At 39.6% G+C, this 20455-nt stretch overlaps 3 protein-coding genes across 7 annotated transcripts; all 3 read right to left on the bottom strand.

Annotated features, from left to right (window-relative positions):
• Positions 1-62: 62 nt before the first annotated feature.
• Positions 63-2790, bottom strand: LOC121262617 (pentatricopeptide repeat-containing protein At3g62890-like). The gene has a single exon (XM_041165167.1). The coding sequence runs from the start codon at positions 2736-2738 to the stop codon at positions 177-179; it is 2562 nt and encodes an 853-aa protein (XP_041021101.1). The 5' UTR covers positions 2739-2790; the 3' UTR covers positions 63-176.
• A 996-nt stretch (positions 2791-3786) lies between these two features.
• On the bottom strand, positions 3787-15128 carry LOC121262620 (probable E3 ubiquitin-protein ligase RZFP34). The gene is made up of 12 exons (XM_041165170.1): positions 14775-15128; positions 12219-12475; positions 12047-12134; positions 11902-11961; positions 11755-11787; positions 11447-11524; positions 11183-11226; positions 5817-5857; positions 5614-5696; positions 5441-5532; positions 5157-5268; positions 3787-4389 (listed from the first exon to the last, which is right to left on the bottom strand). The coding sequence occupies exons 2-12, from the start codon at positions 12416-12418 to the stop codon at positions 4279-4281; spliced, it is 942 nt and encodes a 313-aa protein (XP_041021104.1). The 5' UTR covers positions 12419-12475; positions 14775-15128; the 3' UTR covers positions 3787-4278.
• Positions 15129-15818: 690 nt separating this feature from the next.
• Positions 15819-20405, bottom strand: LOC121262445. Of its 5 annotated transcripts, none has more exons than XM_041164917.1 (8): positions 20257-20405; positions 20016-20090; positions 19509-19780; positions 18499-19159; positions 17810-18009; positions 17469-17713; positions 16355-17250; positions 15819-16199 (listed from the first exon to the last, which is right to left on the bottom strand). In XM_041164917.1, the coding sequence occupies exons 2-7, from the start codon at positions 20034-20036 to the stop codon at positions 16556-16558; spliced, it is 2094 nt and encodes a 697-aa protein (XP_041020851.1). In that variant the 5' UTR covers positions 20037-20090; positions 20257-20405; the 3' UTR covers positions 15819-16199; positions 16355-16555. The 5 variants fall into 5 exon arrangements, with proteins under 5 accessions (XP_041020851.1, XP_041020849.1, XP_041020850.1 ...); XM_041164915.1 differs by having other exon boundaries at positions 20016-20084; XM_041164916.1 differs by having other exon boundaries at positions 16359-17250; positions 20016-20084.
• Between the last annotated feature and the right edge of the window lie 50 nt (positions 20406-20455).

The raw sequence follows: 20455 nt of genomic DNA, 5'->3' as shown, positions 1-20455 counted from the left end.
TATATTCTTGACGGCCAAACAAAAAAACTCAAAAAGTAGAAGCTTGCTCTCAAAAGAAAATGTTGACCATAATTAATATGGTATAATGTTCAACTCATTTCTTATGTCTTTTTTATCTTTACATTTTTCTTTTTATATCGAAAACAATGAAAAGCTTTTAGAAGCCAAAACTGGATTTACCAGTAATCTTTACAGGAGCAATACCCGTCTATAAATCGATGGAACCTGTAATTATCCCTGACAATAATTTCTCTATTATAAACCTGAGATATAATCTTCATAGCCAAGTGACACCCTCCACAAATCCGCAGGTTGTTCACAACCCGGATGGGAGTTCCTGCAAGGCTGCTTATAAGACCGAAAGCAACGGCCAACTTCTCGCTATGCTGAGATGATGCCTCTTCCTCTGGTTCTTCTTTTGGTAATCTTTCCTCTAACTCATCCAACATGGCATAAATTTCTGCAGATTGAGGGCTAGAAAAATCTCCAGCTCTGAATTCATGAACAATGCCGTTCAGCTCTATTAGACTGCATCCTGGGTGCTTCTGTACCCCAAGATCATGCAGTTTCTTTCTCGCCCAGCTCACTTCATCCCATCTACCGGCTTTTGCATATATGTTTGAGAGTAGCACATGAGCTGCATCATTTAGAGGGTCAATCTCTGTGAGATGTTTAAATGCATGCTCTGCTAAATCTATGTTTTGGTGGCTTCCACATGCTCTAAGCAAGGCACTCCAGATTGAGACATCTGGTTCTATTGGCATACAATCAATGAGTTTTACTGCCTCTTCTAACTTCCCAACTCGACCTAGAAGATCAACTATGCACCCATAGTGCTGGATTGTAGGAGCAATTTTGTAGACAGTAGTCATCTTGTTGAAATACTTGTACCCTTCATCAATTAAGCCTCCATGACTACAAGCAGATAAAAGAGCTATAAAAGTGACATAATCTGGCTCTATTGCTGTTTCTTCCATTTTCAGGAAAAGATCAATCGCTTCCTGAGCTTTCCCCTCGATGGCATGCGCTCCAATGATTGCTGTCCACACAAACACATTTTTCTCCGTTATCTCAGAAAATAACTCGTAGGCTTTATCAATGCTTCCGCACTTTCCATACATGTCAATTAGGGCAGTCCCCAACATGCTATCCAATTCAATATGATTCTTTTTTATGTAAACATGGACCCAAATGCCATTGTTCAATGCCCCAACACTAGCAGAGGATGATAGCAAACTGATCAAAGTGAGCTTGTCGGGTTTTACATTTAGACTTTGCATATTAAGGAACAGCTTAAACGATTCACTGTGATGATGAAACCTGGTGCAGGACTTGATCAAGGTGTTCCAAGAAATCACGTCCTTCTCAGGGATTTCATTGAAGAAGGCTATTGCCTTCTCTATATCTCCACTTCTGCAAAACCCATCCAACATTGAATTCCACGACACTACAGTCTTACATGGCAACTGCTCAAATATTTTCCAAGCTTCATCCAATAGTTCACATTTTGCGTAGTGGTCTATCAAGGCATTCCCAAGAAACCCGTCAACAATCATGCCATATTTGACAATCATATTGTGGATGGATCTGCCTAACTCACGAACCCCCATACGAGCACAGGCCGAAAGTGCAGTCAGAAGAACAACCTCATCCGGCTCCATATTTTCAGATCTCATTTCTTTGAACAACTCTAGACCTTCATAATAATAACCTCTTTGAACATAACCTGAAATCATCGTAGTCCATGTAATCAAATTCCTCTCTCTCATCTGCTCAAACAGGCACCTGGCTGCGTTGATTTTATTAGATTTCACATACCCACTGACCATTGTAGTCCATAAGACAACGTCAATTTCATATTTACATTTAGCCACAAGATCCTGTGCTCTCTCCATTTCCCCACACTTGACATACATATCCACCAGACAATTTAACAAATTCTGACAAATCCCCAACTCATTTTCTTCAATATAATGATATAATTTCTCTCCCATTTTCAAGTCTCTCAATTTTGTACAGGCCGAAACCAAGCTAACCATGGTTATTTCATCAGGTTTAACCCCGCTGACCTTCATCCTCCAGAACAGACTCAAAGCCTCCCGAGGCATTCCCTGACGAATATAGCACGATATGATGGTATTCCAACTAACCACGTCTCTCTCAGGCAAATTCTTGAACAGCTGGTGTACGTATTTCAGTTCCCCGCCTTTCAAGTACAAACCCATTAGAATATTCGTCAAAGACTTATTGAAACCTAACCCATATTTCAAAATTCGACCGTGAACTTCCTTTCCTTCTCGAAAGGCAGAGACACCAGAACAAGCATGAAGAAGAAAACGAAAAGTGGAAATATCAAGTGGTACCCCTCGGGTAACCATGTGATGGTAAGTTGAGAAGACCTCTCGCGGAGAACCATTTTTTATATGGCTTTCAATAAGGGTGTTCCAAATTATAGTCTCCGGGCCGTGTTCTTGGCTCAAAATATGGTGAACATAGCTGAGGTTCTCGTTGGAGATGAAGAAATGAAGGACATGGCTGGCTATGAGAGGGTCGTGGATGAGGTTTGTGGTGATTAAATGGGCGTGAATTAGTGAGAATTCCCTGATATTTGAACAAGATCTCAACAAAGAGATGGCGCCATCGGTGGGTATGGAAACGGGTTTGTGGGTAAAAACGTCTGTTGATCTCCGCGTTGGAACAGAGGGAGATGACAGGACAGAGGGAGAGATTGTCGCCATTACTGTGTACTAGCCGTTGATTCCCCTTCATTTTTTTATGCTATAAAAAGAGTTCACTACAAATAAAAGAGAGAAAATATTTACAGCAGCTTACTGTGTGCTGCACACTTAACATTGCAGGTTTAAAAATAAAAAAAGTAAGTGATGCCACGTAAAGTACATAGAGAGTGTATGCTTACTGTGTGCTGCACACTTAACATTGCAGGTTTAAAAATAAAAAAAGTAAGTGATGTCACGTAAAGTACATAGAGAGTGTATGCTGATGTATAGTCAATCTTATAAAAGAATAACAATAGCAGCATGATACATTAAGCCCACGTTTGGATTCGAAAGGTGTTTCATTTTATCTCATCATTACAATTTTCTTAATTTTTCATCTAAAATATAATAAACAATTCAACTTTTTTAAATTTCAAAATAATAATAATATTCTAACAATATTTTTTTCAATTTTCATATTTCATCTAAAATCATCTCATCTCATTTCTAAATCCAAACCAACCCTAAATCTATTTGGATAGTGAATCAGTCTATTATTATTTAATATTTTATTATTAATTTTTATCTACTTTTTATTATTATTCATTACTATTTAATATTTTATAATTATTTTTTTACTACTTTTTCATTACCATTTACAAATAGATCACCTCACTATCCAAATATATCCTCGACACTCTTTATCCTAAATCTTGAAACTCTTTATAAATATGTAAATTTAATATATTGTAAATTTAATATATTACCAGTTGGATTACCATTTTCGGCATTGCCTCGTCTTAACCCTTTGATTTTCTATAATAAAATCTATTTGTAATGTTTATATTTCTTCAGATTGTAAAAAATATTTAAATAAATAAAGAAATCCCAATCTAACCGTATACGACAGATATCATAAAAAAATCGATGTCATCCCCCAGTTCGTACTCGAAATGTCTCCACGATGGGTTAGCGTAATGCGTCTGCCTCTCAGGAATCCAGGATAACCATTTTCCACGCAACTCCTCATAGCAAGACCAAGTATCATGGTCCACGGACAATGTCCACAAACTCAAAATAAAAACGATTTTATTCACATATATTCACAGGTGGACTGAGATTGCCAGTTAACCCCACTTCTACAGGATGCCGTAACAAATCTCCTAGGTCTGTAGGGCATGACGACTGAGGATGATCAGGAAAGTAACTCTTCAAGATCACCATAAGAGAGTAAAACAACATTGTCTGCATGATCACCTCAGATGGGGTTTTATGAGTACAAGAATACAATGAGACAGCCAAAAGGCAAAAAGGAAAAAGCAATTTAGGACACAAGGAGTACGAAAGCGGAGCACGACAGCTCTCCTGGCAGAGAAAACGCCACAGGATAGGGTGGATCGTGACAGACCTCCCGGCAGAGAACAAGATGCAGGACCAAGAAATATCACGATTCCCTTTACCCATGAATGCAGCTCGGTTTGAAGAAACCCAATTACATTCATTTGAGTACAGTTGTAGATGTCATTACCTTTTCCAGTCCATTCTAGCCACTGTCACTTGCTCAGCCCCTTGTTTGGCGAGTGTTGTAGGATTTGCAGCTCAAGCATTTCTGAGCCACTACATGGAACTGCACATTTGATGTTTTCCCACAGTCATTGCAAAGGATCCAAACCTGTGAAACGGTATTTCCATTAGATGTTCATAAACAGTAACAACCATAGTTAATATTCTGGTGAACTCTTCACACGGGGGACAGAATGTATATAGTAACAGCATCTGGCATACTTCTGGACATTCGTGGTTCTAACAATTTAAGAAAGCTAAAGAGGAATTGGCACAAAATACTACAAACGAGGTTAAACAAAGGTTCCCGCAAGCATATTAAATTTATAAAAACAACACAATCGGCCGAGACTCAAGTTCATTTGTTTACTTATTTATTTATTTATAATAACGAGGGAACCACCCCAGAACCCTTAGGATTCACCCATGACGGAGAGACTAGTAGACTCGTTTGTTTTCACAACTCTTCTCAATTCATTTCATCTCATCTAATCATTATAATTTTTTCAAATTCTCACACAAAATAAAATAAACAATTTAACCTTTTCAAATCTCAAAATAAAAATAATATTAAAAAAATAATATTTTAACAATATTTTATTCAACTTTCAATTTTTATCTCAACTTATCTGCGAAAACAAACCAGTAACATAACCCACTGCCATAGCCTCCCACTTAAATCGTAGTTTGATCCTAGGGGGAATCGAACCTGTGACATAGGCTTCATGCACACAAGTTTGCCCTTACCACTTGGGCTACCCACGGATGAGTTTGAGTAGTTCCAAACCAATTGGAACAGTGAAATTGGATTATTACTTGTAGATTTAAACACACAGAGAGAGAGAGAGAGAGAGAGAGAGAGAGAGAGGGGCTGACCATTTTATTTTGATAAGATTCCGGCATTGGGGTAGCTGCAATCTCCATGTCAAATTTCTCCCATACCTTGGACATGTCACAAACAGACTTGGAGCAGAGAGGGCAAGCATATCTGTTTGATTGTCAACATGATATGTAGCAAGTCAGTAAGGTAGAATGCCAAACATGTGTAATTGGAAAAAGAAAAAAAAAAAGAGGAAACAAAGTAAGCAAGAAATAATTGAAAAAAAAAAAAAAAAAAAACAGAGAGGAAACAAAGTAAGCAAGAAACTGCCAGCACTCACTGAAGATGATCCTGCATCTCCTTCAAGCAGTTTTTGTGGATAGTGTGTCCACATGGCAAAACAGTCACATCATTTCTTGAATCAAATAAATACTGCAGATCACCATTTAATAAGGTTGAAATTTCATCTAAATCAATGTTACATCAACGGAAAAAAATGGAAAGCATGTATACCTCAAAACAAACAGGGCAATCATGATGCATGGCTCCTTCTACACAAGGGTGGCTGTTCTTCAAAAGAATCGAGTAGCAACAACCTTCATCACGATCAAGTATATAATAAGCACAAATATACAATATATTACTTGAAATAATTATCTGTAAGCTCCCAAACTAGAATCTTAGCTCACACATTTAAGAAGAGAAGAGCATCTTACCACACTTGTAGCAGTGGAAGAAATTCTCACGCCCTCCAATTCTACAACAAAGCATATTGAGAAAAAGTGTCTAAAATAAGGAAATTGACATAGAAAACAGAATATAAAGACTGTCTGATGGCTGATGGGGACTTAAAGGGGCAGAACTTGCATAAATTGTAGAGATTCAATACGATGATAGGCAATCACTTTTTTTTTTTTTTTTTTTTATAAGTAAGAAGTAATTGTATTGATAAAGATAGGTATAACCCAAGTACACCAGAGGTATGCATAAGAGTACACCAAGTTAAGAACTAGAAACTATTACAAGAAAACCATGGAAACTGAGACCATTTAACTCTAAAGCAATGGCCCACATAAATACAATCTTCCAAAAAAAAGCTCCTAAACTCCTCGGAGGATCTTTCATGATCCTCAAAAAGTCTATCATTTCTTTCTCTCCAAATACACCAGAAAATACAAATAGGAGCCATCTTCCACATAGCTGCAATCTGTGGTGTCCCTGTGAGCCCTCTCCAGCTAACTAGTAATTCCACCATCCTTCCCGGCATTACCCATGCTAATCCCATTCTGCTGAAAAAATAATTCCATGTCCCTTGCAAAATCACAATGTAAGAGTAGATGATCTACCATTTCCCCACTATTTCTGCACATACAACACCAATCTATAATTATGAGTCCACGCCTTCGTAGGTTATCCATAGTTAGTATCTTCCCCAAAGCTGCTGTTCAAACAAAGAAACAAGCCTTAGGAGGTGCTTTACTCCTCCATATGTTCTTCCACAGAAAATTGGGCCTATCTTGAGCTGTAAGTACATCATAGAAAGAGCATACCGAAAATTTCCTTCTCTTAGAAGGTAGCCATTCCACCCTATCTTCAGCTGGAACCTCAACAGAAATGTTATACAGCAAGCTGAAAAAGTCCACCAACTCACTCACTTCCAAATCTTGTACCTCCCTAGTGAGGTGGATGTTCCACTCGTGTGAGCCATATCTAACTGCCCTCACATCAGCCACCATAATTTCCTTTTCTCATGCAATTCTAAAAATAGTATGATAAGCATCCTTGAGAGCCATATCTCCCACCCACACATCATTCCAAAAGCAAATTCTGCTGCCTACCCCCAAACTCAGCCTAGTATTACTCGAGAAGACCCCCACCAAGCATCCTTGAGAGCTATATCTCCCACCCACACATCATTCCAAAAGCAAATTCTGCTGCCTACCCCCAAACTCAGCCTAGTATTACTCGAGAAGACCCCCACCCTTGTCTAATAGACTTCCACAACCCAACACCATAAGCCCCCCTCCCTCATTAGAACACCCCCCCCCCCCCCCCCCCCCCCCCCCCCCCCCCCGGGGCCGCGGGGCACTCCCATACTTCGCATCAATTACCCCTTTCCATAAAGCTTCCCTCTCATGATTACAACACCACAACCATTTCCCTGATAGAGCCTTATTAAAAACCCTAACATTATGTACCCCCAACCCACCAACTCTCAATGGAGTACATACTTTATCCTATCCAACTAAATGAAATTTAAACTCCTCACCTAGTCCACTCCACAGAAAATCACGTTGGATTTTCTCGATTCTAGATGCAATGCTTGCCGAGAGGGGAAATAAGGACAAGAAATAAGTGGGAAGATTAGAAAGAGTGCTCTTGATAAGTGTGATCCTCCCCCTTCGATAAGTATAGCCTTTTCCACCCAACCAGCCTATTCTCTAATTTCTCTAACACCTCCTCTTAAATTGTCTTAGCTTTGAAGGTCGCACCCAACGGGAGACCAAAATACTTCAACAGCAGAGAGGAAACCCCACACCCCAAAAAGCTAGCCAGCCCTGTAATATTTCGCACCTCACCCACCGCAATCATCTCTGTTTTAGCAAGATTTATCTTTAAACCGCTTCAAAATAAAGTAAGATAGCCTTCAAAGCTTTAATGTGTCCTGCATTAGCATCACAAAACAACAACGTATCATCTACAAACAAGAGGTGAGAAATAGTAATGGAGCCATGATTAGAAGCCCTCGCTGAAAATCCTGAAAAGAATCCCCCCTCCATGGCAGCCGACACCATTATACTAAGAGCCTTCATCACAAGGACAAATAAGAGTGGAGATAGTGGATCGCCTTGTCGTAGCCCCCATGAACTACTAAAGAAACCCACTGGATCTCCATTTACCAAAACTGAGAAATGCGCCATTGACACACTGCATCATCCTAACTTAAGCCTGCTGTCCAAGCACTCATTGGCTATAAGAACCGAGTCCAATATTTGTCTACCTCTTACAAAAACATTTTGAGACTTAGAAATGATCTTGTCCATCACTGTGCTCATCCTATTGGCAAGTATTTTGTACAAGCTACCCACAAGGCTAATAGGCCTGAAATCTTGCACCTCTATTGCACCAACCTTTTTAAGGACAAGTGCAATAAAAGTAGCATTTAAACTTTTTTCAAATTTTCTAAACGAGAAAAATTCCAGAAAAACCTGCATAACTGGTCTAAAAACATGCCATGGTAAAGTCTGAAAAAATGCCATGGTAAAGTCATCCGGACCCCGCACTTTGTCCTTGTTCATTTTTCCAATCACTAGTCGTACCTCTTCTTCTTCAAATGGTCTCTCCAACCAAGCCATACTATTTTGATTGATGACCTCAAAAGCTAAACCATCAACTTTTGGCCTCCATGCAAAGGGTTCCGACAACAATTGTTCGAAATGTCCAGCTACATGATCTTTAATTACTGTTTGATCTGAGGATACACCTCCATCTATATTCATGGACTCTATGGCATTGAACCTCCTATGTGAGTTTGCAACTCGATGGAAAAATTTTGTACATTTATCCCCCTCCTTAAGCCACAATGCTCTTGACTTTTGCCTCCACAAGATTTCCTCCATTAAAATCACCTTTCTAACTTTGAGACAACTTGCCCTTTGCATTCGTTCTCCTCTTCAACACCCTCCAAACTTTGTAGTTCCTGTAGTAGATTCTTTTTTTGTAAGGTTACATTACCAAATACCTACTCATTCCATTTCTTTAAATCCATTTTCAAAGCCTTCAATTTTCCAGCCAATACTTTGCTCGGAGTGCCCTCTAGTTGATAAGAATTCCACCATTGTCTCACCAATTCCACAAACCCCTCCGTTTTTAGCCACATATTCTCAAATTTGAATGGTCTTCTACCCCCTGGAATTCCTCCACAGTCTAGCATTATGGGAAAGTGATTAGAGCATACCCGAGGAAGGCTTTTCTTACATGAATCTGGAAATTGCACTTCCCATGAAGGAGATATGAGGAATCTGTCCAGCCTTGACCAAACTTGATTATTAGACCAAGTATAGTCTCCACCCATGAGAGGTAAGTCCATAAGGTCTAACTCAAATATTAGATCCGAGAATTCCACCATTGCACGGTTTTGTCTCCCCTCCCCCAACCTTTCGCTAGGAAATCTTGTCACATTAAAATCTCCACCAATACACCAAGTGACCCCCCACCAAGTACATAAGCTTGCCAGCTCATCCCAAAGCAATCGTCGCTTGCAATCTACGTTAAGGCCATAAACCCCTGCAAAAGCCCAAACAAAACCATCTATAGAATTTTTAAAAGAACACCCCACCGAGTATTCTCCCACAAATTCATCAATGTTCTCCACTACTCTCTTGTCCCACATCACCAAAATACCCCCCGAAGCCCCCTGTGAAGGTAAGTAAGACCATCCTACATACTAACAGCTCCAAATACTCCGTATAGTTCTTCTTGTGATGAACTTCAACTTTGTTTCCTGCAAATAGATAATGTCTAATTTCCATTAGCGTAACAAAGATCTAATTCAAAGGCGTTTGTTGATCTCATTCAACCCCTACATTCCATAGGCAATCACTTGACAACACAGTTACCATTTCCACATATTGGGACCCTTCACACCCACACACATTTGTATTTGTAAACATATACATGCGTGTATAATAGCTCTGACAAGAACCCTAGAAGAAAATGTGCCAGGAGAGAAAATAGGAGCGATTGGGCAATCTTGTCTGAAGATTTGGTGGGGACGTGGCAGGTCTTAGAAGGACTTTGTGGCTCAACCAAGGCCAAGGTTTGCCTCGGCCATGACCGAGCCTTGGCACCTTGAACTAGTGACAGGGCGTGGCCCAGCCTTGGCTACATCACGATCCGTGCCACGAGCAGGCCATGGCCTAGCCTCGGCTGCACCATGGCCCGTGCCACACGCAAGCCATGACCCGACCTTGGTACCCGACCTTGGTCGTGCCATGGCCCTTGCCCCGCGGCCAGCAGGACACACCCATGACCATGCCACAACAGACCATGGGTGAGCCTCAACCGTGCCATGGCCCATACGTCAGCAGCACCAAGGACCAGCCATGGACAGGCCACAGCCACACATGGCCTGCCCATCAGCAACCCACGAGGGCCAACCAAAGACTAGCCACGGGCTAGCCTACAACATGCCATGACAAGCCAAGCCAAGGCTACGGCCCAAGCAAGGCCACGGCCAATCCATGGCTAGCCATGGCCAAGCAAGCCCAACCTATGGCCACTAAGGAGACATGAAGGAGGGGGACTCAAGGCTTCTAGAAGATAAGGTTGTTGGAGAGGATAGAGTGAGACAAGATCAAGCAGGACTCTCAAGTGATTACACAAGATAAGGTAGAGTCCAAGATGAAGACAAGACGGACCAAGACACATGAGGGCACTATGTGGCCGGCCACCAAGAGGGGATAAGCCTATCCCTACATTTTAGGCGTTACACCCTAGCTTTTAGACTTTATCTCCTATGTTTTAGACTTTATTTTCCTAACTTTTAGCATTTCATTTATGTAGGGACTTTGCTAGAAAACCCTATAAATAAAGGCCTTGTGGCCTAGTTTTGATTCATTATTTGGCTTTTAGAAATTTCGGCTAGGCTTGTTTAGTTCTTTAGATTTTTGGTGCCAGGGTGATTTGCTCTACACTTGGGCTACTAGGGTGCAATTCGTGAATTCCTTGTAGAGAGTGTCTCTTTGCAATCCGTGAATAAGAGTGACTCAATTCTATGCTATTTTCTTGCTTGCATTCCAAACACCTACCCGAACCCTCATTCAACTCAAACACTAACCTTTAACCTCATATTGTTGACTCTAGGCTTGTGGGAGGAGATCTTGTGTTTCCCTTGATCGGTCTAGGAGGCTTCATCATTCGGATCTAAGGAGAGGAAGGCTTATGTTTAAGGGCTAGACTGAGGCTCTTAACAAGCTCTCCCTCATAGATGTATATATATGGACCAGATCCTTTAATCAGCAGTAGTTATTCACTCAATATGATCTAAAGCCTAACCAAATAGAGACATGATCAATCATACCTGCAAATTCCACAGCCATGGCAATGATACTGTGCCTTAGATGTCTGCAACATAACAAAATAGAAGCAATCAAATCAATCTTTCCACTTGAACTACGGGTTCAAAGACATCAAGATGACAACAATTTAAAATAAGACTATGTAACACAGACAAAGTTATGATGCAGTTTTTTTACAACCATGCCGAGGTCCTTGTTACTTTTTTTTTTTTGGGGGGGGGGGGGGGGGGGGGGGGGGGGTGGAGGGGAAAAAGATAACTACTCACATCATCATCAAACAATTTGCAAGTCTCACAGAAGAATCTCCCCATGCATACACCACAATTAATACATACTTGTTGAACCTGTAATAGCAGCAGCCAACGTAACGAGCAACTTGAGTTAGATTAAAGTAGTTACTTCAAAGAGATCACCATAACAAGAATTTTAGGGAAAAATAATGTCTTATGAGCGAAACATATTACTGTCCATAGTTATCAAGCCATTTATACAAGCATAAGCTCTGTAGTTTTGCATTCCCATTTATGAAGTACCTAACAAAACTCTAATAAATCTAAGTAGTAAGTACTCTCACCTCTTGTTCGGTGCCGCAGAGTGAACATATCACCTGAAAATATTGAAGAAGGAATACTTCATAAGTGTTAAGGGGGGTACTACAACCATGAAGAATGCATCAAAAGCCAGAAAAACAGAGGAAACTAAAACTCTTGAATATATGCACCTGTCTCACTTGATGGCGTGGAATGTCATGTCTATGCTTGTGATCAATTTTAATGTTATTCTGTATGACAACAGAGGAGTAAAAATCAAACGACATTTAAAAAGTCACATATATTATAGATTGAGGATGACAGAGAACAAACAACCTTTGCCTCATTGTGACAGTGACGACAATCAAATATCTCATTGCAACAAGGAGCTCTAATGCGGCATCTTCTACGATAATGCAAACATCTGCAAATAACAATGTATGACATCAGTCATCAACATTAAATAAGGGGCAAATAAAAATTGGCAGGTAAACAAGCAGGACTTTACCCGTATTGCAAAATTCCTTTCTCCAATACTTCAGCAGTTTGTGCAGAACCTGTTGACCCGTCTGCAAGTATGCATTCTTGATTGGACCGTTTAGAGCACACAGCCTCTGTTCCATTACTTTTACAAGTTGTATATTGGATGTCTTCCAGCACAAATTGTTGAGCCTCAAAATGGTTAATTTCCATAGCCACTTCCCCCATTGGATCCTTGGGATGAACAATATGAACTACCTAGAAGCTGGCAATAAGCTAAAGCACCTGCATATATGAACAAGTTTTGGAATCATTCTAAAACTTCAAAACACATTTTTTCAGTCACCCGACCATGCCAGGCAAACATCTCATGATACTGTAGCTTTCTTCTATACAGCTGCAGAGCAATGGAAATCAGCAACAACATAATCCAAGAAAGGTTGAACAGCTCCAATCAGCAATACTTGGAGAGAATGGTTCATCAATAACAAGCAGATCTATAAGAGTCCAATATAATGGAACTCCCAAGCTTCCAGCTGTGAATAGTAACCAATAGCATTGCACGATCATTTGATTCCATGAAGAGATCTCAGAACCAAATCCACTATACTGGACGGGATGCCCCAACCTAAGGTAAAACCAATACATCATCTGATCAAATGTGATCTAAGAAGTAAGAAGGTAAAATCACGGGCAAGAGTACGTGAGCTTGAAGAAATGTGCCATGTAATTTTCCGACAAGGACAAGCCTACCTCAATTGGCAACTCTGCCACAGGTCTCCATCGAGAACGGAACTTACCAAAATCTTAAACATTACGTCAAATGACTTGAGAGGCTTTTCTCCACTCATAATTTAGCTCACCTGTGTATTAGTAAATTCTCTCATTATCTAACTAATAAGTCTTGAAGTGCAACAATTGTCATAATCGGAAGGTATGGTTGCCAAAGAGGAAATTCAGTCTCCTCCAAGAATGAGGCTTATTCGAGAAGATGCAGTCCTTTCGCAGTTAGTGATGCCGCATCTCTCTCCACCAACATGGATCATAAATTGACAGGCTTCAAGAAACTTCAAGATTAAGAAAGGAGAGAAAGACCTATCCAGCTTCTTAAGGGTCAATCAATTATATTAAAGACCAACCACTTAGAGAAGTGTTGAATTCAAATACCTATTTCCCAGGCATGATTGCAATGACCTATCTTAGCGTTTTAAAACTGAGTGAAGAACAGTTCCTACTGCTTTAATTCTAACAATGCAAAAACCTAACAAACTGTTTGTTTCCACAGTACAATCTTAAATATTGGAGGGTCTAGAGGGTTCACAAAGACAGAAGTTTTTTTTGTGGGGGGTGGGTGAAAGAAGAAGAAAGAAAGCCCAAGCACGGGCCACGGGGGATAAAAGAAGAAATGACATTGTGGTGGCCTTTCTTCAGTCAGTCAGTCCAAGTTAACTTCCTAAAGTAAAGAAACAAAAAGAGAGAAGGGAAAAGAATAACCATCTATCCTAGCCATCTCGATTTATTTTATCTCTGCCTTTAGAATAAGCAGCTATTGATGAAATTGACCTATGTAATGAACCAAGCATCATCACCTGCAACCCAAAATATTAAAATGCCTACAACATGGATGAAGAAGCTATAATACTGCTAGACATGTATGAGCAACGTTCCAGAAACGCCCATTTAATTGAGTACCGTCGTTTCAAGACTACCGGAGCAACATCAACCCTGCTAAGAAACTGTTTTATTGATCTTCAACCACAGTAAAAATCATCCAAGAAGGTCATAAATACTTTTTTTTTTATATAAGTGAAGGTCATAAATACTTGAAGATGCAAATGAAACCCACCACATGAACATCTCAACTACAAACAACCGTGTGGCTAATGGTAACAAAGAATATCTACCGAAACAAGACAACACCACTGGCACTTCACTTCGCGTATGAATTTAAAATTTCAAGCAAAAACATACGCATAAAATTAGTACAAAAACGCAAACGTATAATAAGTCATTAGCGGTAAAAAAAAAAATACTCAAACACAACCATCACCACACTCTAATGAAATTCAACAACCAGAATCTAGCTGCAGAAGCATTTAATGGAGCGGGAGACCGATCGAGTGAAACTTTCCTCGGTTAATTAAGCCTCAACGAATTCGACCAAGAATCACAACCACAGCAGTTCACACGTTGAACGGAAAGGAAACAGCTAAACCCCGAATTTCACGAATTAGTTATTCAACCAAAAAAAAAAAAAAAGAGCACCACGCACGCATGCGCACAAACGAAAAGAAGCAATGACACTCTCAATCATCTAGTTTCATCAACCCAGCAGAACTTTTTGGTACACCAAGAAAAAGAAAATTGAAATTTCGAAACCTCTTCAACTAAACCACAACATGCAACATTTCATATAACTTCCTATCCCCTCTGCATAAATTTCTCAGAAACCAACTAAAATGTTACCCAATCTACGCCCCTAAAAAAATCAACATCTACATTACTAAGTCTAATAAAGGGCCACTCAAACACGACTGATGAAAACGAAACTATAAACCGTACGAAATTAACAACAGAAACGAACTTTCAATCTGCGGAGAGACGTCCCGGTCGCCAACTCGGAAAAGAGAATCCCGAGTAGATCCGAGTATATCTTCGGAGCTCCGATTCAACTTCGCTTGCCGTGTTAACGTTGAGTTTGAGTAATAGAGAGTTCGAAAGTTAGAGATCAAGACGACGAAAGAAAATTCGAAACCGAGTCCTATTTATAGCTTTGAAGAAATCAGTTTCTTCGAGAACCTTCGCCACGGAAGCTACGAGCCAAGGATTTGTTTTTTACAGGTCTTACGAAATTACTCACTCTCGTCGCCTAAACATATCTTCGACCTCTTGAAGACGAACCCACAAGGAATCTAATCAACGCAAAAAACAAGTGCGTCCACTCCGTCCGATCCCAGACGGAGTCACGGAAACAGTATTCTAATAATCAGACGGCTGACAAAAGGGAATTACGGTATTTATTATGAGTTTGCTTGCCTCGTAGTTCTACCCCTAAATTGTCGGTCCCTTTGAACAGTCTGCCCTTCTCGAAGCGATCTGTTAGATTGTTATCTGGACTGAAAAACCAACGGCCAGGATCTGAGATATCATATGTCTCGTCATGACGTTGATCAGTGAATGATTACCGCAAGTTTATTAGAGAAAGCGAGTTGGACGGCTACGCGTGTTAGGATGGCCGGCTCAGTTTGTGATTGTTTGCCACGTCTCCAACCGACCAGACAAGGGAGTGGTGTGTTTTAACGTGCTAAAATCACTAATAATAATTAGACTATGACGTGGAAGGATTGAAATAATGATAGAATAATAATTAGACTATTAATATTAATATAAAAATTTATCTCATTGATTAACATAAAAATATAATTATAAATACAATACAATAAGTCTCCCAGACAATAACCGGTGTGTTGTCTACAAATACGACGAAATCAACATTTATTTTATATTGAAAAAAATGATATAGTTAATCATATCAGTAGAAACTACATAAAATTTAAACTAATATACCTAATAGTAACAGTGTATGGAGAGCCACTGGCCACGTAGGTAGGTTGATGTCCGGGAATTAATACAATATATACATCTATTTTCATTAAATATCATATACAGAGGTTTTTTTAATAAGAATATAGAAGATCAACGGATTGCAATGTACATTTTGAGGATAATGGACTCTTATCATTTCATGCAAACACACGGAAAGAACCTCTCCTCCGTTGAGTCAGGAACACGCCAACACGGCATACTTTGTACATTTTACGAATTTAAGGGTTTTTTTTTTTTTTTTTTTTTTTTTTTCTGTTTTCGTGTTTGACATTGGAACTTATCTTCATTCTTCATATCATGACTCTAATATGGGTTGAATAATTTTCGTAATTTGAGCAAGGGTGATAGACAGAGTGTAGGATGCTGAAGCCACATCGTCCACGGACTCTGCCCTCCTCATTTGCTGCAGTCATAAAGTTGATAAGTTTCAGTCAATAAGGAAATTCTATAAGAATGAGGGGAGAATGAGGGGGAACAAAAAAAAGAAGAAGAAGCTGAAAATATGAATCATGGTCGGGTAGATAAACAGAGGATGGTTTTGAAACTGAAGAAATGTACCTACAGAAGCAAAGATTGGCATGTTCATGAATAAACGCTGTCTCGTGCAATCAAACCGTGCTGATTTTAATTCTGACTTGTTTCCAAGTTGAATATGAGCCAATAAAAACACATGGCTTCACAGGCCCCCCATTGAAACTTTTGGCTGAAGAAGATTCAGCTCAATTGAAGATGCTCAATAGCCCTTTGTAAATGGTAGGTTCAATGAAGACCGGGAAAAAGCAGAATATTATCTGCCACTTGAGAGTTAATCTCAGGAGGTAATGGTTGGAGTAAGCCACTATTAGACAAATCTTCTAAACCTTTGATGTCCTGTTGAAAGCGAGTGGCATGTAAAATGGCATGGTCCAGAACTAGAGGATCATCAGGGGGGTTCTGCAGAAGGGTAAGCAATGTCTGCCGATAAACTTGAGCAGCCAATAATGGTCTTGCAACCTGCCGATTTTTACATAAAATTGCCACCTTGATAACATGCTTACAGAGATTTCCCACCCTTGACCAGGGGCAATCACAGAGGGCAAATTCCGAACCAGGGTTCCAAACTGTATACGCCAGGCTTCTGTCTGTTTGAGAAATGACTTTTGCAAACTCAAGATTTTGCTCATCCAGTATCACATCAATGTCAACAATGTGTAAAGCCTGATACCAAGCGTTGGTTGAGAAAGACTCGTCCCTCAGATTTTCAAGATACCCAGTCTCCACGCTGTATTGTTCTAACCAATTTAAGGAGTGAAATTCTGTCGTCAGAAAGTGGATCAACCAGTCAACTCTTGCCCAGGAATTAGCATGTTGATCATTGGAAAGCTTGGATTTTAACCTCAAATGATAGGACTCAATTGCAGCAAGAATCTCCGGATTGGCCACAGGAAGAGACCTTACACCAGTAACCCACAACTCTGCCAAAAATAAAAGCACGCTAGAATTGAGATAAGATTTGCATGTAACGGTTCACAATGTTTGGGAGATCCATGGTCCTGAATTATCATTATAACAATAAGGAAGAGTGAAAAGACAGATAAATAACAGTACAGGGAAAAATGATAATGGCCCTATAACAGTGAAGAAGTCATTCCAACATGAAATAATAAAAAACCATGCTTAAATGAGCAAATACCTATGGTTGGTAGCCATCGGATCTTGAAATAATCCATAAATGCACATTGATCAACAAATACTTGCATAAACTCTTCAATTGCGTCCACAGCATTTGGCCCACTTCTTGTGCAATATAAAAGCCAGCCTAGGTGCTTAAACATCTCTCGCTGCACATCAAAGTTACAGCATTTCTTTAAAAGACTTCTTATCCAAGTGCGCCGAATACGCCAGACACATAATAGAACCCGGCATTGGAAAACCTCTCTGCATGTAAGCATGATCACAGCAACAAAATTAAAAAAAAAAATTTATTTAAATCAAAACCATATAAATAAAGCTGGAATGCCTACTATGATTTACCTTATAATGGAAACTTCAAAAGAAGGATCATCTACCAGAAAGGCATTGAGTCTCCATCTGGGGTCTTTGGCATGGATTCTTTCAGCTAGTAAGCCAATCCACTTATGGATACCTTGACCGACAAAAGAAGAGGTAATGACCCAAGCAACCGGAATTGCATTGTGGGATGAGTCAAAAACGAGTAAAGTACACAGGGGATACTGTAAAGAGAAACCAAACAAAAAAGGAAGTTTTAAGTATGTAGTAGCATTTAATCATAATCAATAAGTGCAAGCATGAAGAAGCTCCTTCAGCTGTTTATACATCCAAACTATCCAGTGATATTAAATTTCTATAGTTAAAGAAAGAGGAATCAGAATAATATTGATTCTGAAATGTTAACGAAAAGAAAGGTTTGCGCACAACTTATTATATACATGTATCACAAATCATTCAAATAGATCCCAAATCCATAACATGTATTCCTCTCTTCAACTCCTCTTAAAATATAATTCATATCGTTCGTTGTTAAAAATTTTGTTACCACCCTACTACTAGCCTAACAGCTACTATTCAAGTTACTTCAATATCTTAAGTAATGATACAGCTGAAAATTATCGCATATCCTAATCTCAAGGCAAAGAAGGACTGGGAACTTAAAGCATCATTATGTGGGAAACATGGAAATGATAAAAATGGAAGGATGGTACCTTAAGTTTTTTCAAGCCAAATGTCGAATGAGAAGCTATCGAACCATTATGTCCATAATGGACCATCTGTTGCAGCTGCCACTCTGTCTGTATTCCCAAGATAAAGGGTTCTGAACTGGAGTTCTCCTGAAAGTAGAATACATGCTTTTGATGCCGTTGGACCCACATTTTAATACTGCATTCATCATTTGCATGTAACTCGTGAGAAGAGTTACGAATAAGCCTTTCCATGTTACGAACATCATTTCGAGTGAGAAAATCATCCCGATTATGGGGTCCACCATGCCCCTGCACCACCTCCATGTGATGCTGAATTACATTATCCAAAGATATCCCAACATAAAGCATAGACATCACTTTTTGGCGTAACTCTTCTGATATCCTTGGAGCATACATGGCTCTTGTCCCTAGAGCATCACGATCAAGTCTGCCATGACATGGGGCTCCTGTCTTATCTACATGCTTTCTTTGATTATAGATGATGAGGGATAGGAGAGGGCGGGTATACAATCGTTTCACAGTGAAATGGCAAAGGCAACCTCTCATCATGTGACGCCTCCCTGGCCTGCTCCCCTTCCCTGATGCAGGCTTGATGGTTGAGACATCCCCCGTTCCAGACTCACTTTCTCGGTAGTCTTCGGGACCATAAGAACACCAGTACCTGATGAATCACCATGAAGATTTATATGTTCGGTCAATGTAACTTAAATACAATTGTCAAAATGCACATCCTTTTTTGAACAAAAACTGTGAACTCTTGGAATGTCTTTTGTTCGACAACATAATTATTTAAGACAGTTGAGCTTTATGGGAAAAAGAATATCTATTTTGCACACTAATTAACCATTAATTTTATTTTTTATTTTTTAAGAAAAAGCAAATGCTACACCAAATCAGGATGCCAAGTAGACTAGAAAAATGTTTTTTTTTTTTTCATTTTAAGGAAAAAGAAAGGTAGAAAGATCCACTCGAGCACCACCAAGAGATTCCAAATTACAATCACTACATACAATGTGTACTCCAGATAGCCATCAACCCTCGGTTTGGTGATGCTCCCCACAGGTCTCTTCCTACTTGACTCAATGCGGAAACTAGCTGGGCATTCTGCATTAGAAGACTCTCCTCTGACAAAATCGTCCACTCTAGCATAAGGGATGAGAGCAATATCATCACCACCTTGGCGACCACCTTCTACTTTTACCCACTTTAACTGAGCAGCAGAAAACTCTGCAAAAGGAGGATCTTGCACTGGAAGGCTAAGAATATCTTCCATTCTCGGCATCTATGATTGAAAATGAAATTAAGACAAGTAACAAACGTAATTTGGAATGACACTGAGCATCAGAACCATCAAGCAGACAACGGGGCATGACAATATTTCAAAGCTGAAAAACACATTACATGAATAAAGAAAAGAAAGGGGTAGCAGTTTTAAGTTACTGCATCATAAGCTTGTTAATGCCATTTTCAGGCCTTTCTTTTGGTCGAGCAAAAGTGAATTCCTGCTATTCATTTACCTTTGCTTCGTGGCCTTTCATGCTTCTTCAACTGCTACAGGCAATAAAAAGTTTCACAACCGCGAATTTCTGCAGCTAAACAGAAAAAAATAACTCCCATTAAGAAATGGAAATCCCCAACCCAAATTCCCAATACACAGAACAACTAGCAGAAAGGCCAGAAGACCGCTGGGCACAAAACAACAAAATCAAAAACTCATTTCGGAAACCAGAAAAATTAATTAAACAAAAATACAAGTACCTTTCGAGTATATGAATTCAATGGGCTGCCACAAGATTATGATTCAGAGGGTTTCTTCGATGTTTCTGTGGAGCTCTCTCTGTTATCAGATGGAATCAAAATTACCAAAACGGTCATCAAAAGGACCAAAAAGTCCACCCTCGGTAGTCTTTCTGGCTTGGGCTACTTCAATAGGATCTTGGGCTTCTGAAGCCTATTA

The sequence above is a fragment of the Juglans microcarpa x Juglans regia genome, chromosome 4S, assembly GCF_004785595.1.
Source record: "Juglans microcarpa x Juglans regia isolate MS1-56 chromosome 4S, Jm3101_v1.0, whole genome shotgun sequence".
Lineage (NCBI taxonomy): Eukaryota > Viridiplantae > Streptophyta > Magnoliopsida > Fagales > Juglandaceae > Juglans > Juglans microcarpa x Juglans regia.
This window is presented reverse-complemented; position numbering and strand designations above follow the sequence as displayed.

Excerpts from the sequence above, each read along its gene's own strand:
- LOC121262617 (XM_041165167.1), bottom strand. The coding sequence starts at position 2,738 with ATGGCGACAATCTCTCCCTCTGTCCTGTCATCTCCCTCTGTTCCAACG.
- LOC121262620 (XM_041165170.1), bottom strand. The coding sequence starts at position 12,418 with ATGGGGGAAGTGGCTATGGAAATTAACCATTTTGAGGCTCAACAATTT. Across the intron at positions 12,135-12,218 it reads AAAGGAATTTTGCAATACGG|ATGTTTGCATTATCGTAGAA; the intron begins GTAAAGTCCTGC and ends TGTTATTTGCAG. Across the intron at positions 11,227-11,446 it reads GCAAATTGTTTGATGATGAT|ACATCTAAGGCACAGTATCA; the intron begins GTGAGTAGTTAT and ends GTTATGTTGCAG.
- LOC121262445 (XM_041164917.1), bottom strand. The coding sequence starts at position 20,036 with ATGAAAGGCCACGAAGCAAAG. Across the intron at positions 19,781-20,015 it reads TGAAAGGCCACGAAGCAAAG|ATGCCGAGAATGGAAGATAT; the intron begins GTAAATGAATAG and ends TTTCAATCATAG. Across the intron at positions 19,160-19,508 it reads GGCTATCTGGAGTACACATT|GTACTGGTGTTCTTATGGTC; the intron begins GTATGTAGTGAT and ends GTGATTCATCAG.